At 38.6% G+C, this 19,116-nt stretch overlaps 1 protein-coding gene across 3 annotated transcripts; it reads left to right on the forward strand.

Moving 5' to 3' along the window:
- The first annotated feature begins 784 nt into the window (after nucleotides 1-784).
- LOC110685387 lies at nucleotides 785-19,116 on the forward strand. 3 transcript variants are annotated; one of them, XM_021861925.1, is made up of 12 exons: nucleotides 786-1,629; nucleotides 4,858-5,122; nucleotides 6,136-6,292; nucleotides 6,434-7,193; nucleotides 7,308-7,737; nucleotides 7,817-7,998; nucleotides 8,139-8,295; nucleotides 14,978-15,214; nucleotides 15,310-15,660; nucleotides 17,381-17,482; nucleotides 18,078-18,317; nucleotides 18,837-19,116. In XM_021861925.1, exons 1-11 carry the CDS (start codon nucleotides 1,121-1,123, stop codon nucleotides 18,315-18,317), a joined length of 3,390 nt encoding a protein of 1,129 aa, XP_021717617.1. In that variant the 5' UTR covers nucleotides 786-1,120; the 3' UTR covers nucleotides 18,837-19,116. The 3 variants fall into 3 exon arrangements, with proteins under 3 accessions (XP_021717625.1, XP_021717617.1, XP_021717612.1); XM_021861933.1 differs by lacking the exon at nucleotides 18,837-19,116 and having other exon boundaries at nucleotides 785-1,629; nucleotides 6,509-7,193; nucleotides 18,078-18,718; XM_021861920.1 differs by lacking the exon at nucleotides 18,837-19,116 and having other exon boundaries at nucleotides 18,078-18,718.

Genomic DNA, 19,116 nt, shown 5'->3' on the forward strand with positions numbered 1-19,116 from the left:
TGTAAACTATTTTTTAAACCAATAAACATCCAACACATGGCAATATAATTTGTTTTAAATTTTTGTAAACCTTTTCTTCAAGTAATCGGTAATCGAGATTGAAGAAGAAAAAAGCAAGTAAAAGCTGAAATTATTGCAAAATAATCAATAGTTGAGATTATTCAAAGTAAATCGGACAAAATTAAAACTATTAAAATATATTTTCTTAAAAAAATAAGTAATGAAAAATAGAAAGTTCGACACTTCAATTCAACGAATGACTAGACGACTAGTATGAGTACCGAAGTCAAGTCGGACTTTATACCAAATTGAGCTTTTTTGGCAAAGTATTTACCAAATTGGTCTCGTGGCAAAAGTATTTCCTAAACTAAGCTTCTAGGGTAAAACGCTGTCTCGGACAGCGTTTTACACCCAGTTTTTTTTAAAAAAAAATTCAAAACATAAAACTCTGTCTCAGACAGCGTTTTATGGTTAATTGACTTTTTATATGTATTTTGCTAAAATATATTGGTATACACGTATTTTGTGTATGTAAAAAGTAAAACGCTGCCTGAGGCAGCGTTTTACTTAAAAAATTAAACGGAAAAAGTATTATCTCAATAGGAAAACGCTGCTCAGGCTGCGTTTTATTCTGTACAATAAACGCTGCCTCAGGCAGCGTTTATTGAGGGCTTTTTTTTTTATAAAATATGAAATACGAAGTTTGAGAAAAAAGTCAAACGGGTGAGACAGCGTTTTACTTCTTGGATTTTTTTTTTTAAAATCTGGGTATAAAACGCTGTCTGAGACAGCGTTTTATCCCACAAGCTTAGTTTGGGAAATACTTTTGCCACGAGACCAATTTGGTAAATGATTTGCCAGCTCAATTTGGTAAAAAGTTTTCCTTTTTCCGTTGCTTTAACTTCAAATTAAAAAAATAAAAATAAAAAAAATCAAATTTAAAACAATGCCCAAACACCGTATCGTCTCTCACCTTCTAGGGTTTCGAAAGAGCAGCAGCGGTCACAACAACTGCCCTGCTCTCTCACTTCTTCCTTCATCCAACCTCCAAACCATGCTTCAATGGCGGCAGCTTGATCTCTTCCTCTAACCTCCCTTTTTCTCTCTCCTCCCTTTAACAATGCAAGACCAAAACCCCCCTGAAACCGAAGCTCAAGCTCCAGAAACCCTAGACTCAGATAAAATTCCACCTCCTCCGATAAATTCCGGCGCAGAATCCGATGAATTTGACTCAATTATCGATGTTTCCGACAAGGATTTAGATCTTCCACTCTCTCTCCTCGACGGCGATGGTGGGAAGTCGGCGGAAGGGTTGTATGTGTATCGTAATGTGTTCAATTTGATACCCAAATCGTTGGGGAATTTTGGGGGAACGTTGAAGAAGCTTAAATTTTTTGCTAATGAGGTTAATTTGTTTCCGCAAGAGGTTAGGGATTTGGTGGAGCTTCAATGTTTGCAAGTTAAGGTATCCCCAATTAGTCTTATGGGTTTGCCTCTTAGCAAGTTGAAGTCTTTGAAGGAACTCGAGCTTTCGAAAGTGCCACCAAAGCGGTCCGGGTTCCCCATTATGGCTGAGATTTCTGCCCTTAAGTGTTTAACCAAGCTATCAGTTTGCCATTTTTCTATCAGGTTCGTGGTTAATTAGATTTTTTTGCTTCTTTGTGCGTTTGATTAAGTACTTTGATTTTTTTATATTATGAATCATTTGTTCAGTCACCAATTCTGAGAGAATAGTTTGTAGTTGTGAAAAGTGATTTTTTTTTTCTCAAGTATTATGTGCCTGTTCAAATATCTGTTGTTAGTATGTTGTTGATGAAGTGGACTAAATGGAATTTTAGACAAAAGAGAGGATAATGTATGATTTTCAAGGTCGAATTATGTGAAAGATGCAAGCTTTTTTTATTTTTTTATATGATATGCTGGTTATTCAATTGCATATTTGCAATATGTAATGGACATATTATTGCAGACAAAAGACTTGGAAAGTTAACAAATGTGGTGATCTCTTTTTTGTGTTCTTTTAATACGACTTTTTCATGTATGAAATACTATAGTTGATAGTGTAAGCAGAAGTGGATCAGGGTAATTTTTCTTCATGTCTAGAAACATTTACACAACTCATACAAGAATATGAAATTTACTAATAGGCATAAGAAAATCTAGGGAATAATTGATAAACACATATATTATGGCATGGATTAGAGGCATCAGAATAGGAAAAACTTAAGGAGGATGATAGCCAGAATGCATAAATATTTTGGTATTTATCAAATTACCTTTTAAGTTGCAAATTGAAGGACAATGTAGGAAGTAAATATGAGGTTGTAGGAAAGTGTAATATGGTTTGAAAGATTTTGGAGTTTGGATGTTAGAAAAAAATGATGTGGTTCCTTTTATACGGGGATAGGGACATAAAATTTTATTAATTATATTTAGTTTTTTGGGCTAAGTTAATGTTTGAAGTTTTTTAATTTTAATTTTATCTGTTAAGTTACACAATTATTTGCCATTCGGCGTGTCACTATATATGGTTTCATCCCCGTTAATAAATTCCCTCCCCTGCTGATGTGCCATTATACTTTTCTTATAAGAAAGTACATAAAAATAAGTCAATTTCAACCTTTGAACTTCTCAAGAACACATCAATGGAGGACAACACCTACATACCCTATGGTCTGCTCATCATCTTAAAAAACTCCCTCCCAAAACCCGTTTTAGATTACTCAATCTCATCGCATCTTATCTCCAACATCACAAATCATTCTCTCTCCATCGCAGGCACCATAATCGCCCCTTTTCGCTCCTTAATTGACTAACAAATGACGGCCACCATACTCACCACCTTAAACTACTATTGATCCAAATCTACGAACCTTAACCTCCAAATGTATTGTAGTGCTAACTTCAGCAACCATGATTTCCTCCACCACTACCCAATCGAAGAATTCACCAAAAAATTATACCACCATGCAACACCATCATCCATTATGCTTGAATTTGGCCGCCTACTCTTTTAAATCATTCCCTTAAATCATTGCAACCTTAAGCTGAGGAAAAATTTGGGGAGCAAGTGATAATGGTAATTTATAGTGGATATGGTTGACAAGGCAGTGAAGATGGAGTATGGAACTAGCTACGTATATAGATCGCTAGTCATGTTTTATTTGGAGGAAGGTATGAGCTTGTGCTTGGGTGGTTGGCGAGTCAATAGAGGCACAAAATTGGTCCTTTTTTTTTTTTTTTTTTTTTTTTTTTTTTTCTTAAATCACTAGTCATGCTTTATTTGTAGGTAGTGATGAGTTTGTGTTTGGGTGGTTGAAGGGTCAATAGAGACGGAGGAGTTGGATGTTGATGTGAAATTTGCTCATTATCATGTCAAATTTGTTTATAGTAGATGATGGTGAGAGTTTGAGGAGTGGGGTTTCAAGGAGAGAGAATTTGGGTTTTGTGGCAGTGGTGATGTGTTATGATTGTGGTGGGCGAAGAAAGAGAGGAGGGTAGAGGGTCTGGTGGTAGGTGTAACAATAGTGGGTCCGGTGGTGGGTGGACAGAGAGGCGGTGGAGGGAGGTGGGGGACAGGGGGTATAATGGTGGAAAGAGAAAGTGATGAGAGTTTGTTGATGGTGTGAGTTTTGAGGGGAGAGAGGGAGGTAGGGGATGGAAAAGGGTAAATGAATTAATAATAGTTAGTTAAAGTTAAATTTTATGGAATTTTTTACCAATTTCATTCATTAATGTCATTATTCGTAAAAAAATATGGAGCTATCAATGATATTCCGAAAAATTATCAATATCATTGCCTGTCCACATGTTGAATCCATTTTGCATAATCACTCTAATCATATCTGAATATTACTTATTCTTCTGTACTTCTACAATAGAGGTATTAGTACCGAGCAAATGGAAGTTGTTTAGTCTGGTAAATCTTGTCAATTCTTTCTTTAATGTTACCAATTTGAGTTCATTGTCTTATCTCCTTTCTGTTGCAACTCCTCTTTAGATTGAAGTTTGCAAATAAACTATAGAGAAAAGCGGAAAAAAAAGAGGAAAAGTTTAAGTGTTCGTTTGGTATCGCTGTGGTTTTCTGTTTTTTGGTTTTTTGTTTTTTCAAAATCATATGATATACTTCCTCCGTTCTTTTTTACTTGACCTGTTTCATTTATCACGCTTGCCAATGCAAAACGTTAACAACCAATAACTTTAATTCCCATAAATAAAAATTTTAGAAATTATACATTATGATAGTACTTATTGAGACAAATCTACAAATCCCATATGAATATGTTTTTACTTGTATAAAATTCACAAAAGACGGTCAAAGCAGGGTGCTGAATAGTGTAAAAGTCAAAGCGGGTCAAGTAAAAAAGAACGGAGGAAGTATGTCATATAATGAATCAAAAATTAGTCAAACTTATTAAAATCATGATAATTTTGAAATGATAACAAAAAAGTGGAAATACCTTTTTCTTGTTTCTTGTTTTTGGTTTTTTGTTTTCGAAAAAACAAAAAACTGAAAACAAAAAACGATGTCAAATAGGCCCTTGAAAGGAGGTTGGGGTGGAAAGGAGATAACAAAGGAGGTGCTACTTGCTGTGCATTGAATATTATAATGTCTCATGATGAACAAAAGGTGTTATCACTGTTATGATAATGTGTAGAGTATTTCTGGCCATACTATTGGGTAGAGTATTTCTGGCCATCACTGTTATCTTGTGCATGTGAATATTGAAAGTCATTCAGATTTAATTTTACTAAGGTTTATAAGTTCCTGTTTTACACCTTTAAATATATTAACTTCAATTATAATTATTCATGAAAATTCCATTTTACGCATATTCCTTTATGCTCATTCTGCAGATACCTTCCTCCTGAAATTAGCTGCCTGGTTAATCTGGAGTATTTGGATCTGTCATTCAATAAGATGAGAGGTTTACCACAGGAAATAAGCTCATTAAAGGCCCTCGTCTCACTCAAAGTTGCTAATAATAAGCTAGTTGAGCTACCAGCTGGATTGTCCACTCTACAAAAATTGGAGAATTTAGATTTATCCAGGAATAGGTTGACATCTCTTGGACTGCTTGAACTTAGCTCGATGCAAAGCCTTCAGAAGCTGAATCTTCAGGTACTCAGGAACAACTAGCTTTTCTGTTTCCTTTTTAATAAACTTCTGATCATATTTAGTTGTTGATATTTCTTGCTGATTATTGATGGTTTTAAAAAGTGAAGAGTTTGATGTTCTGAATTGCTATTTGACGACGAAAATATACTCACGACAACATTGTAAAATACCATCCTACCCCTATTTTAAAATGTTATTACTCCTTATCCTTACTCATGGCTTGACCACCTTCAACCCCCAAAATAGTCCACCACCCACCATCACCTCAACTGCGACCACCACCACCACCACCACTACCACTACCACTGTACATTTTCCGGTGTAATCAATGCCGTGATGGTGGAATGCGTATATCTCGGAGGCTTTGGGCGGGGAAGAAGATTCACCAGAGGTTAGTTCAAATAGTTGCTGGAAAACACTTACGGGCTAGGTCATTAATAATGCCGTCGTGAGTATTTCTTTGTCGTCAAATAGTAACACCCGATGCTAATTTTGATATTCAACTCTTATCGCGGTTTGATCCAGCAATAACTACCTTGTGTTTTGTTTCCTTACTTTTGGCATGACATAATTTTGAGATGGCTGGTGCTTTGTCATTTTCCCTCTTCTTGTTGCAAAGAGTTGCTATTGTGAATTTTGGTCTGCCGCATACATTATTCTGTCCTATTACGTTGGACTTGTTACCTTTTGGTTGAGATAGAGTTTTGTTTTCCTCAAGCTGAAGGTTTTCCTAGGGAGCTTGATTGGCAGTCTTATAAACGATAAAGGCATCAAAACCAATTATAATACATTAGATCAGGATAGGGCTGTCCTTTTCATTTCTTTTTTATATTTCCTGGGTCTGTTTTGGGTGAGGGGGGGAAGGGGGATACAAAGCTGTGTGTTTTCATTAAACAAAATGTTGGGTAGCAAGGAAGTAGGGTTGCCATTCCATCAACCCAAAGCTCTTGAAGATTTCTCTCTGTCTAAATGTTTAAACCTAACATGCTTACTTCATATTTTTATTATTGTCTAAGTACAATAAGCTTCTCAGTTGCGAAATACCTGCATGGGTTTGCTGCAATATGGAGGGTAATGGAAGTGGCGTCTGCAGTGATGACATTATCAATTCTACTGTTGAGATGGATGTTTTGGAAGCAACAATTGATGACAATGGAAGCATTTCTTGTGATGGTTAGCCTTTTTTGTTTGTTCGTTTTTTTTAGTGATTCTCGAGTGTTATTTAAATTTTTTTTTTTCCAAATGTTCATTGAAGTTTAGTGTATGCTGTGATGATCAGCAGACTATTGACCAATAGTGCTCTATATGATGCAGCATCTTCTAATTCTACCTCATATCATGTACCTGGGTCTTCATTGATTGATAGATGTTTTGGTAAACGGCGATTAGGTAAGCGGTGGAAGAGAAGGCAATATTTACAGCAACGTGCTCGCCAAGAGAGATTACATCATAGCAGAAAATGGAAAATTGAAGACCATGGTGATACTTTCACTATCAAATCTAGTGAAAAGTGCAGAAGTTGCGAACGAGCGCCACTTGCATCTGACTCTATTTCTGAGTGTGCTACTGACATTACTTGTGTTGAGGACCAATGTAAGCAGTCACTATATGGGGAAAATGAGGGTTGTGCAGAATTTCTTGATACCGTTGATGATAGTGTGAAATCAAAGAAGGAAATTGATTTGAACAACTCCAATGATATTGAAGACGAGGCCAACAGTGAAGGAGAAAATGACACTTATTGCTGTGATGCTCCATCAACTTGCATATGCAGTTTGGGTGATAACATTGATAAGGCTAAAGAAAGTATTTCTTCCCCAGTCTCAAAAGCTTCCCACAAGTGTAAAAGGCAGTCAGATAAATATCTTGATAATCCAAAGCCCAGAAAGTCTCGGAGATCAACTGATGATCAGGCTGCTACTTCTCGCATGTATAATTTCACATCTTTCTGTGGTGTTAAGGATCATCTACCGGATGGGTTTTATGATGCTGGACGTGATAGACCTTTTATGTCACTGAGGGATTATGAGCAAAATTTTGAGATCCATTCTCGTGAAGTGATTCTACTTGACAGGTTGTTACATCTTAAATAACTCTATACAAAATAATTTTTCGGCTGTGTTTGCAGATGCTAAGATCATAATTCTTTTGAATTAATAAAATCTGTGATTGCCTACTCTTTGCTCAGGGAAAGGGATGAAGAACTGGATGGAATATTGTTGTCAGCTCAAGCAATGGTTCTTCGCTTGAAGAAGTTGACTGGCTTGAGGCTGAGAAGAGACCTGACAGCTGATGATAATTTTCTGGTTGCTTCCTGGCTTGCACTATTTGTCTCAGATCATTTTGGAGGTGGGGACAGGATTTATTCCCTTGATAGAGTTAGAAAAGATGTTTCTGGTTCGAACTATCAGAAGCCTTTTGTTTGTACTTGTGCTGTTGGGAATAGTCAGAATGGGATGGTGGCCTCAAAGAAGAATACTCATGCTGTGGAAGATGTTGTTTTACAAGATATCTGTGAGAAATCCCTTCAAACTATCAAAGCGAGGCGCAATTCTGTTGTTGTGCCTTTAGGGGCTTTGCAACTTGGTGTATGTAGACATAGGGCAGTTCTTATGAAGGTAACTAGTTTGTGGTTTCTGGCTCATTTACTGTTATAATTTTGATTGCTGTTAACTGTTCACTTCTTGCGCATTCCAGTACTTGTGCGATCGAATGGAGCCTCCTGTGCCTTGTGAGCTGATTCGAGGTTACCTGGACTTTTCTCCACATGCCTGGAATGCAGTCCTTGTCCAGAAGGGTGGATTATGGGTTCGCATGATAGTTGATGCTTGTCGTCCACATGATATACGGGAGGAGATGGATCCGGAGTACTTGTGCAGGTATTTTGAATTTTTTAATGGCCCTGTGTCTTGTTTTGTTTTTGTTCTATAACTAGTAGCCGCATCATGTCATATAAGCTTGTTCAGAGGAACTGATATTATATCATTTCTCATGCTGTCATGAAATATTATTCTTGCAGGTACATTCCGCTCACTCGGATTATTTCCCCAAAACTTGCTCCTAGCGATCCTGTTTCGACTGGTTTTCCTTCGATCACTGAATGTGAAGAAATTGAAAAAGTTGCTTCTAGCTCTCTCATTTTATGCATAGTGGGATCAGTTGAAGCTGCAGCAAAGGTTCGGCTCCTTAGACATGAATGTTTATTGATTTCATGTATTGTTTTACTCAGCCTATTTATCGGGGGCAATTTCTATGCTATTGGGTCTTAGGAACATTGGAAGAATGTGACTCCTATGTACATGATTTAGCTTTGACTGTTTCCATTGCCTAGTCTGATTATCTAGAGACTAAGCTATATCACTTGGACTCGACTACTAGTGTGTCTGATTGTGTTATGGACTAACTCCGGCAACCGCTAATAATATTAATAAGTAATAATTTAGAGTAGGATAGCTTGATTGATTAATTAATAATGGCGAAAAAGGATTACAATGGGTCAATAGCTTTAGGCTATTACTCTCACTTAGTAGCTTGATGCTACAAATCTCACCAAGTGTTTCACTTTCACTCAAATTTCTGGATGATTGTAAAACTACTACTACCTGCCTTTTTATACTCAAGCTCTCTTTTACAAGGTTTAACCTACTCTTAATTACATTTGTCTTGTATTGACAACAAAAATCACATGCTCAGAGAATCAGTCACCACTCCCCTGTAATGAACCAGAAAACAGCAACATGCACACACAAGTAACTAACAGAAAATAGAGAATGAAACAGAGAAAAATAGAGAGAAAGGTTGAAGCTTGATTTCTAGCCTAAGGGTTTCACACAATAGCTGCTTAAGGTAGCAACTCTCCTTAGTGAGTTTAGCTCACAACTCTCAATACAATGATCTCACAAAATGCCTGCCCTAATCTCTCTACCACCTTTCTTATATATACACAAACTACAAAAAGGATTTGGTGGCTAAACTTGTCTTCTTGTGCTCTTGTCTTCTGCTGTAAATCATCAGGAGCTGCTACACTCTTCCTGAGTGGGCTGATTGTGTTGTTGTTGGACCATTGCATTGGGCCTCTTCCCTCTCCTTTTATAAGTGTGGACCACAAGAGGCTTAGCACGGTTCATTACATCTCCCGGCCCGAAGAGACCCACCTTGTCCTCAAGGTGGAACAAGGGAAATTGTTCTTTGATGAGAGAAGCATCCTCCCAAGTTGCTTAGAACTGTGGCAGCCCTTCCACTTCACCAACACTTCTAACTGCATCTCAGCTCCACCCTTCAAGGCTTTCGCTTGCAGCACTGACTCAGGTTCCTCCACCATCTCTAATTTAGAAGTGAGTAGGGGTGGTATAGTCTGCCCACTGACCTGGTTACCCACAGCTTTCTTTAACTGAGATACATGAGAAAGCGGATGAATTTGACAGGTGGGAGGCAACTCCAATTCATATGCCACCTTTCCTATCCTGCGGATGATCTCAAACGGTCCATAGTAGCATGCTGAAAGCTTTTCAAATGGCCTTTTGGCTAGAGTTTGCCCCCAATAGGGCCTCAGCTTCAAATACACCTGATCTCCTACCTCAAGTTACTCCTCCCTTCTGGTCTTATCAACATTCACCTTCATTTTCCGCTGGGCTCGGAATAACACCACCTTCAGCTCATCAAGCATACCATCTCTTATCACCAGCCACTCCTCTAAGCTACTTACGGAAGTTTGATCAGCACTCCCTTTAATCAATCGAGGTGGTTCTCTCCCATAAACAATGTGAAAAGGGGATAGACCTGCTGACATGTGTGGTGAAGTATTATAGGAGAGTTCCGCCCAAGGTAACCACTTGGCCCAAGACTTGGGTTTCTCAGTACCAAAACACCTTAAGTATGTTTCCAGGACCTTGTTGACAATCTCCGACTGACCGTCGGTTTGAGGGTGATAAGCTGAGCTTCGCCTTAACTTAGATCCCTGTAAACGGATTAACTTTTTCCAGAAGTTACTTAAGAATACACGGTCACGATCTGATATAATAAAGGAAGGAAACCCATGAAGCTTCACTACCTCAGCCACGAATTTTTCAGCCACCGTTTGAGCAGTAAAAGAGTGCTTTAACCCCACAAAGTGTGCATACTTGGAGAGTCGATCCACAACTACCAATATGTGTCTGCTCCTCCAGACCTTGGTAGACCTTCTATGAAGTCCATTGAGATCTCGTGCCAAATTTTCTCTGGGCTAAGTTGTGAATGCTTGTTCTTTTGACAGGCCTCACATCCCTTCACATACTCACCAACAACCTTCCTCATACCGGGCCAAAACCATTCCTTAGCTATCCTCAAGTACGTCTTTACCTCCCCGGAATGACCCCCAGTAGGAGTGTCATGGTATTCCCTCGAGAAGACGAAAATGAATTTCGAATTTTTTGGCAAAACGAGCCTACCCTTATACTTGACCAGGTCGCCCTCAACCACGAACCCAGAGGGTAGGATTTCCCCTGCTTCACTTGCCTTCCTTAGCGCTGTCAGCCAAGGATCACCTTCAATTTCGCTCCTTAACTCATCCCACTTCAATACTTGCTGTGTAACCATCCCCTTCAACTCAACTCCTTCCCCGGTTTTTTGAGACAAAGCATCCGCAACACGATTGGAAATTTCAGGTCTATATTGAATTTCATATTCAAACCCGATGAGTTTTCTCACCCACTTCCGGTAATCCGACCCAATTTCCCGTTGTTTCGTGATAAATTTCAAAATTTCAAACTCTGATGATCTGTACGAATAATAATGAACCTCCTCCCCATCAAATAGTGCTTCCAGCGAACCAGAAGGCAAATTGCCATTAATTCCTTTTCATATACCAACTTATCTCGAGCTTGCATCCCCAAAACCTTGCTGTAAAAGGTGATGGGTCTGCCTTCTTTCATTAACACGACTCCAACCCATGTCGGTTTCCACCACAAAATTCTTATTGAAATTGGGCATGGCTAAAACAGGGCCTGAAGTCATGGCCTCCTTTAATTTTTCAAAGGCTAATGTGGCAACTGGACTCTACCCAAAGCTGTCTTTTTTCCGTTATGGCTGGGCAATCATCGCATACTTCTAAATAAATTTCCGGTAATATCCCGTCATCCTCAAGAATCTCCTTAATTCTTTCAAATTATGGGGAATTGGCCATTCTACCATGGCCTTAATTTTCTCCAAGTCTACGGCAACTCCCGCCCTTAGAGTTAACGTGTCCCAAGTATGCTACTTCATGTTTACCAAACTCGCATTTCTTGTGATTCGCGAATAATTGAAATTGCTCTAATTTTCACAGAACTTCCTTCAAATGCTCCTTGTGACTCTTCATCTGTAAACTTGAATATCGTCGAAGAACACCAAGACGAACTGCCTCAAAAACGTCCTGAACACCTCGTTCATCAAGTGCGTTAGAGAGGCCAAAAGGCATAACAAGAAACTCGTAGTGCCCTTCGTGAGTTCGAAAGGCTGTTTTATGTGTATCGTCTGCCTTAACCCTAACCCGTATATGATGGTATCCCGCTTTCAAGTCAAGCTTAGAGAAAATTGAAGCACCGTGTAATTCATCCGGGAGCTCGTCGATAATAGGGACCCGAAACATATCGGGAACCATTTCCTTATTAAGGGCCCTGTAGTCAACACAAACGCCACGTTCCGTCTCTTTTCTTGGCCAAGAGTATCGGGCTAGAAAAGGGACTGATTGAAAGTTGTATAATCCCTGCCTCCAGCATTTTCCTTATCATCTTCTCAATTTCATCCTTTTGAAACCGCGGGTAACGATACGACCTCACACTCACGGGTTCGAGAGCTATGGCGTGTTCGTGACCACGTAACGACGGTAACCCAGTTAGGGCTTCAAAGACCCTGCTGAAATTTTTAAGTACTGGATTCAAGAACTCCGCCCTGTACCTTGAGTGCTCCACCTCCAATCGTCCCTCCAACTCATTCACCTTTACCCTCAACCCTTTCTTCTCTTTGCATAATCCTCTAATCATGGCCTTCAACGATATTTGGGTGGTTTCAAGTGAGGGGTCTCCATAGAGAGTGATCGGAATACCAGCCACCCGAAATTGCATAACATGAGTCTTCCAATTCATTGTTATGGTGCCCAGCTTCTCGGGCCATTGTACCCCCAATATTAAGAGAGGCAAAAAATCCTCCATTATTTCCACACTCCCTTCTAGCTTGACACGCACTCCCCTGCATATCCCCTTGCCTCTAATGGTTTCTCCATTTCCAAGTGAAACTCCGAACTCCCCTTTCTCCGATGTTAACAGCCCCAATAACTTCTACCAAGCACGCCGCCACAAAATTGTGCGTGGCCCCGGGTCCCTCTTTCGGACAGCACCACAGAGCTTCATAGTTTTTGGGTTAGAAATATCCATAACCGAGCACAAAGAAATTTCTACGGAAGGTTGAATGATTGGTTCCTCTTCAATCTCAGCCCCCATGCCATCCTCTTCTCTCTCCTCCTCGTCCTCATCAACAAGCATAACACTCAGTTCTTTGTTCTTGCAAACGTGGCCTATACCGTACCTTTCATCACATCTAAAACAAAGGCCCTTTGGCCTTTTTTTTTTTTTTTTTTTTTTTTTTCTGATACTCTTTTTCGGTGAGCCTTTTTGTTATATTGGACCCTTGAGAGAAGTAGTTACTGGGCGGCCCACATTAACAGAGGCTTGTGAAGACTCTACAATAGCCTTGTTGAAATTTCTAGCAGTTCCTGGATTAGAAGAATTACCAAAGGCCCCACTACTACTTCCACCCTTTCCAACATACCCGGCCATCCCAAACCTATTTTAACCCACGCCAGCTCCCACTCTTCCACCTTGGTGGCCAAATCCATGGCTTGTTCTAGTTTGAAGGGGTCTAGAACTCGTATTTCTGACTTGATTTCATCTTTCAAGCCATTAATGAATTGACCGAGCATGAGTGTTTCAGGAATGTCAGTTAAAGGAGCAGTCAATTCGATAAACTTTTTTCTATACTCCGCCACCGTACCCACTTGCGACACTGCGAGCCACTGCTTGTGGAGAGGGCCGGAACTACTGTAAGAGTCGCCGGCATAAATCAGCCCACCCAGCAATCGGCCTTTGGCGGTTCTCCTACTGAAACCTACATGAGGGCGTCTCCTAACATCGCAACGGCCGCCGCCTGCTATTTCTCCGCCTCATTAAGCTGGTAGAACCATAATTGAGAGACTACTCTGCCAATAGAAGTTTCCACCCTCCAGACGAGTTGTCCGCCATAGCCTGAGAGATTACTCTGCCAATAGAAGTTTCCTGGGTGTCCAGTTTTCGTTCTATTCCAGCGAGTCTTTCTTCCAAAGACTTGAACTTTTCTTCCAATACATCGACCCGTTGGCTTACCGTGGCCACCATGACCGTACCGCTCTGATACCAACTGTAATGAACCAGAAAACAGCAACACACACAAGTAACTAGCAGAAAATAGAGAATGAAACAGAAAAAATAGAGAGAAAGGTTGAAGCTTGATTTCTAGCCAAAGGGTTTCACATAATAGCTGCTTTAGGCAGCAACTCTCCTTAGTGAGTTTAGCTCACAACTCTCAATACAATGATCTCACAAAATGCCTGCCTTAATCTCTCTACCACCTTTCTTATATATACACAAACTACAAAAAGGATTTGGTGGCTAAACTTGTCTTCTTGTGCTCTTGTCTTCTTCTGCTGTAAATCATCAGGAGCTGCTACACTCTTCCTGAGTGGGCTGATTGTGTTGTTGTTGCTGGACCATTGCATTGGGCCTCTTCCCTCTCCTTTTATAAGTGTGGACCACAAGAGGCTTAACACGGTTCATTACATCCCCTTAGTGTTTCATTAAACTCTTTTGTTATGTTCCTCCCTCCGGCTGACTTAACTGTTCTGCTTCTTGTACTCTTGTCCCCTTGGTCTGTTTCTGCCTTCGAACATACACCCTTAGTGGTGGTTGACCCGGATCATGGTTGGGCTATTTGAGTCCATGACAGATTGATGTCCAAGTTTCACTTTTGGCTATTTTATGAAAAAATTGTGCCTTTGCTCCAGATTTAATATCATATCCTGGAGCATCAAATATTTGACTTGGATACTTGAGATGAAATGACAAGTTTTAACCAAGGATAGCTAGCTCATGAATTGTAAAAGAACCATAATTGACTACAATGACAATGACTGTCACAATGTCACATCACAAGTGTCTTGTATGTGAATATTATTAGCTTGGTAGGACAATTAGAAACTATTGACAAGCTTTAGTTGTGACTTTGGAGAATATGGGAAATAGGTGGTCCATGGTCGACCATTCATTAATTAATTTGTGGTTCTCGAACAAATTCTTTTTATCTGGGTGTCTAGTTATCATGTTAGTTCTATATATATTTGCCTGTCTTTTTTTTTTTTTTTTTTTTTTTTTAATTTTCTTTTTATAATTATTATTCCACCTAGCTAACATTCTTGGGTGATAATTCAATGTTGGATTTCTGAACTTTTTTGCTCGAGTATAGATTATTTTGAGCTCTATGTGTGTTGAAGTTCTCCAGTAGCTTTTAGTGAAAGCTTTCAACTTATTGTCATTATCTAATGCATTAGCTACTAAGTCGATACTGTTTTGAGAGTTAAAAGCCAAAATTGATTATCTTCAACATCACTACCCTCATAACTCCTTACACACACATATGCACTAACAACCTTTTTCTGATATATAGATTTTATTCTTTTATTATTTGCGTCCTTGATTTTTTTGAAATTTATTCTTATTATATATATGTATTGGAGGTTCGTAACACTTTTTATCCCTTGGGGTATTGTTTGAGTGGTCTATAATATACTCCTAGCTGATTTAGTTATTACTTCAGGTCCGTACTTTAGAGGTATCCGCAATTGCCCTGGATGAAATCAGGAATTTTGAATTTACCTGCATAGGGGAAGTAAGAATTTTGAGTGCTCTAAAGAAAAACCCATGCATAGTTGAGATTTATGGGCATAAGATTTCTTCAGACTGGATACCTGCATCTTCATCTGATGAAAAGCCTGAGCGTCGTATGCTTCGTTCTGCGATTTTTATGGAATATGTTGGAGGGGGCTCTCTGAAGGTGACACTCTTCTCTCCATTGTAAACATTTTTTGTCAGTTGCGTTAGTGAATCTATTGTCTTATGTCATCAGCCTAAACCTGTGTCATGCTACAGAATTACATAGAGAAGCTGTTGAAAACTGGCAAGAAGCATGTACCTGCTCATCTTGCTTTGTGCATTGCTAGAGATGTTTCATGTGCACTGAAGGAGTTGCATTCCAAGCACATTATTCATCGTGACATCAAGAGCGAGAATATTCTAATTGATTTGGATCAGAAGAGAGCTGATGGAATGCCTGTTATCAAGCTTTCTGACTTTGACAGAGCCGTTCCTCTTCGATCCTCCTTGCATACATGTTGTATTTCCCATGTAGGTATACCTCCACCTGATATGTGTGTTGGAACACCCCGCTGGATGGCTCCCGAGGTATTGCAGGCAATGCATGAACGTAAAACCTATGGCCTGGTAAGTGTCACTTCCAGATATTAATATGCTCTAAACTACATGTGACTGATCATTATCTGCATAAATGTGAAATAACCATGCATGTGAATCGGTCTTTTTATTGTTCTTGCAAGTTTGATTTGGAAAGGATGTGAGCCTGGTGGGGATTCTAACCAGCAGGATTTTGTTGGTTGGACCTGCATCCTAGTGGAAAGATCTGTCATGTAGTTTAGCTGGTTTGGAGTGTATGTTGATACATTTTATATTGTGGGATGCTGTGCTTCCCATTTTCTCAAACCATAAAGGCCTCAAAACTTGTTAGTGTTTTAAATATTTAACTAGGAGCAGATAAAATGTTGTTGTCTGTATGTATGCTAGAGAGCAAACCATTCCTTTTCAGGGTTCAATCTATTAGGCTGTAAAGGCTTCTATACTTTGTGCTTCTCAAATAACTGGCTATTTTTATTAGTTGGTTGCTGAATCACAGAAAGTGAATGTATTTTGCATGTAGCAATATAATCTTTTTTTATGTCTGGTGTGATCTGTTTTTATATGCAGTAAACTTTGAACTATTTGTGTATGCGTGAATTGCTATATATACATATATACTCCCTAAACTAGTTTCTATGTTGGACCATTCTTAATGTAGTACAATCTTATGTTTTGTGCTTTAATCATAGCCACATATAGTTTTGGGTGTTTGCGTGTGTTGGTGGTTATGGAAGTTTAAGTGCATTATTAGTTCATTGTAATAGATCATGATACCTATTTTCTTTATACTCCATCCGTCCCCAAATATAGTTCCCATTTCTCATTGAGTTTGGTCCACGTCTTCTTTTCGTGAAACCATTAAATAATACTCCATTCTTTCTCCATATAATAAAAGATTTTTTTTTTTTAAAAAAAAACATGTAATTCCATAAACCCCTCTACAAATTCTCTCCTAATACTTGTGCGGTTTTGCCCAAGAGAAATGGGTGCTTCACTTGGGGAAGGAGGGAGTAATTAAAAGATTACAATTGTGCCCTCTTTGATGTTTGTTGTTCATTCTCAATGGATTAGCATACCTGGCTACAAGATCACTATTGCTCCAAGAAGAGCAAAGGTCATTTTCCATATAGGGTAAAGTAGTGTGTAAAACATTTGAATGGGGTCAAATCAGATTTTTATTTTTAAATGGAGATCAGTGACTTCATCAAACAAACATTTTTTGCAACTCTTCTTTTGAAGTGAAAAGAGCTCAGTAGAATGATACAAAGTTGGATAAGTAGCTAAATAATTTCTTCAGAAAACGGAGTTGGACCTCTTTTAAAAGAGAAACAGAATTCCTTTACCAGAAAGGTACTTCAAGGGCAAGAGTGAGTCTTACAATTCCTTATCTTTGTAGAAGGAACTCTTCTTTGCTTTACCTTTATATCAAGACATTACAAAGAATTTTACTCTTCTCATTGGAAGATTTTGGGTTATTTGTCTGAGACTCTTTGGTGTCCATTGAGCATTGCTGTCTTCTGAATTTGAAGTATGATCCTGAATTCCTGATCCTGACAACCTTAGTTAAGTTTAGTTGCATCTGTTGTTCTACGTTTTTTGGTGTTTATATAAGTAATCTAGTCCATCCCCTCCCCTCTAAAAAGAAAGCTAAAAAACCCCATAAATGGAAGTGGCGATGCCTACTTTTTCAAGTTATTTATTTATTTAAAATGCACAATTTTGGCCTTTGGCTGACTCTTTCTGTTTGCAGGAAGTTGATATTTGGTCCTATGGATGCTTGCTCTTGGAATTGTTAACCTTGCAAATCCCATATTCAGGATTACCTGACTCAAACATTCACGATCTTTTACAAGTAAATCTCTCTCTTTCTCTCTCTTTCTCTGACTCTGGTGTGTGGCCCTTTTTTTTTTTTTTTATATATATATATTTTTTTTGTGTGTGTGCACTCCTGATTTTTGTAATGGGCTTAGTTAGAGGTTTTAATTATGTTTTCTTGGACTGGGTTGGGGTATGTGGTTGCTGTAGGGCATGGCTACACGAGTTTGATAATAGGGAGACAGAAGTTTAAAGTTTGTGAACTTTGGTGGGAATAGCCCCAAAAAGAATATTAAGCCTTCTATATCTGCCAAACGTCTAAGTTCTTTTGAGTCATGACTACATTTGGCTTAATCTGATACATTTGTGTGAAAAAGTCTCAAGTCCTCTAAAATCCTTTGCTAAGAATATATATATGGGCTATACATTTGTTCAAGCTAGTGCACCCTAATATCCTTTGCTAAGACTATATATATATATATATATATATATAAATATATATATATATATATATATATATGGACTTTATATAATATTCATGCTGCTAAAGATCCTATCTTCCTATACTCTACACCTCCAATCCCATTCCCCTCAATTCCTACTGTTTTTAATGTTACATGCTCTTTGAGCAGAATGGCAAGAGACCCCTATTAAATGGTGAAATTGAAAAGCTGGGGTCGTTGGAGCAACATTCCGGATTAAATTCTTGTACAGAAATTGAGGGAGAAGACAGCGAATTGGAGGGTTTGAGATTCTTGGTAGATCTGTTCCATCAATGCACAAATGGGAATCCTGATGAGCGCCCAACAGCTGAAGATATTTATGATATGCTGCTCGCAAAGACTAGTTCTTTCACTGCTGCTGCCAATTAGGTATAATAATGTACCTTTGTAATCTAGATTTATATTTGGCATCACAAATTTTGTAGACGTAGGATAAAGGGAGCTACAACGTTGTGTCCGGGATCAGAAGTTCTTGTCACTTCAATGATATCATTTATTTAGAATTCTAGGCTGTTGTTTAATTCCGTTTTTCTATTTATTGGAAGTTATCTTAAGCTGTAGTTCCCATTAATAACAATAAATATTATTGTAGTTGTATTTGTATTCGTGTAACAATAAGTGTTACTCCGTATTGTGTCGATAGTGAATTTTCATTATGTTTACACCAGTACTAGGTTGATAGTTTTCATTATTGTTTCAGACCTAATGTAATATACTATGTATAAGCTGATTTGAGTTTCTATGTCATATCCTTTCTTTTGGAAGTTCTACATTGTCTATGCCAATATCTTAATGTTTATAATTTATATTGATTCACAATAAACAATTAGATATGATTTACAAATGAATGCTAACAAACACTTTTAATCTTGCCATCCTACTTCCTAGCGAAGAGCAACCTGAATGCATATGCAAAGGAAGCATGGTAGCAAGACCAGTAACAGCTAACTCAGCCTTGCAAACTGAGCTAGGGGCTATTTGGTGCGGCATTCAGGTAGGAAGACAGCACTCTAATTGTCTTGATATCCAAACGGATTGTCAAGGAGCCTTTTAGACATTATTCCACATCCTCTAAGCTTGCCAAGGAAAGACAGAGGTCTAGCTAACTACCTGAGATAATTGTGTACTAGCTTATGCTTATCTTACCAATGAAGTTATGAAGAGCAAA

Source organism: Chenopodium quinoa, unplaced genomic scaffold (genome assembly GCF_001683475.1).
Source record: "Chenopodium quinoa cultivar QQ74 unplaced genomic scaffold, ASM168347v1, whole genome shotgun sequence".
In the NCBI taxonomy this organism is placed as follows: domain Eukaryota; kingdom Viridiplantae; phylum Streptophyta; class Magnoliopsida; order Caryophyllales; family Amaranthaceae; genus Chenopodium; species Chenopodium quinoa.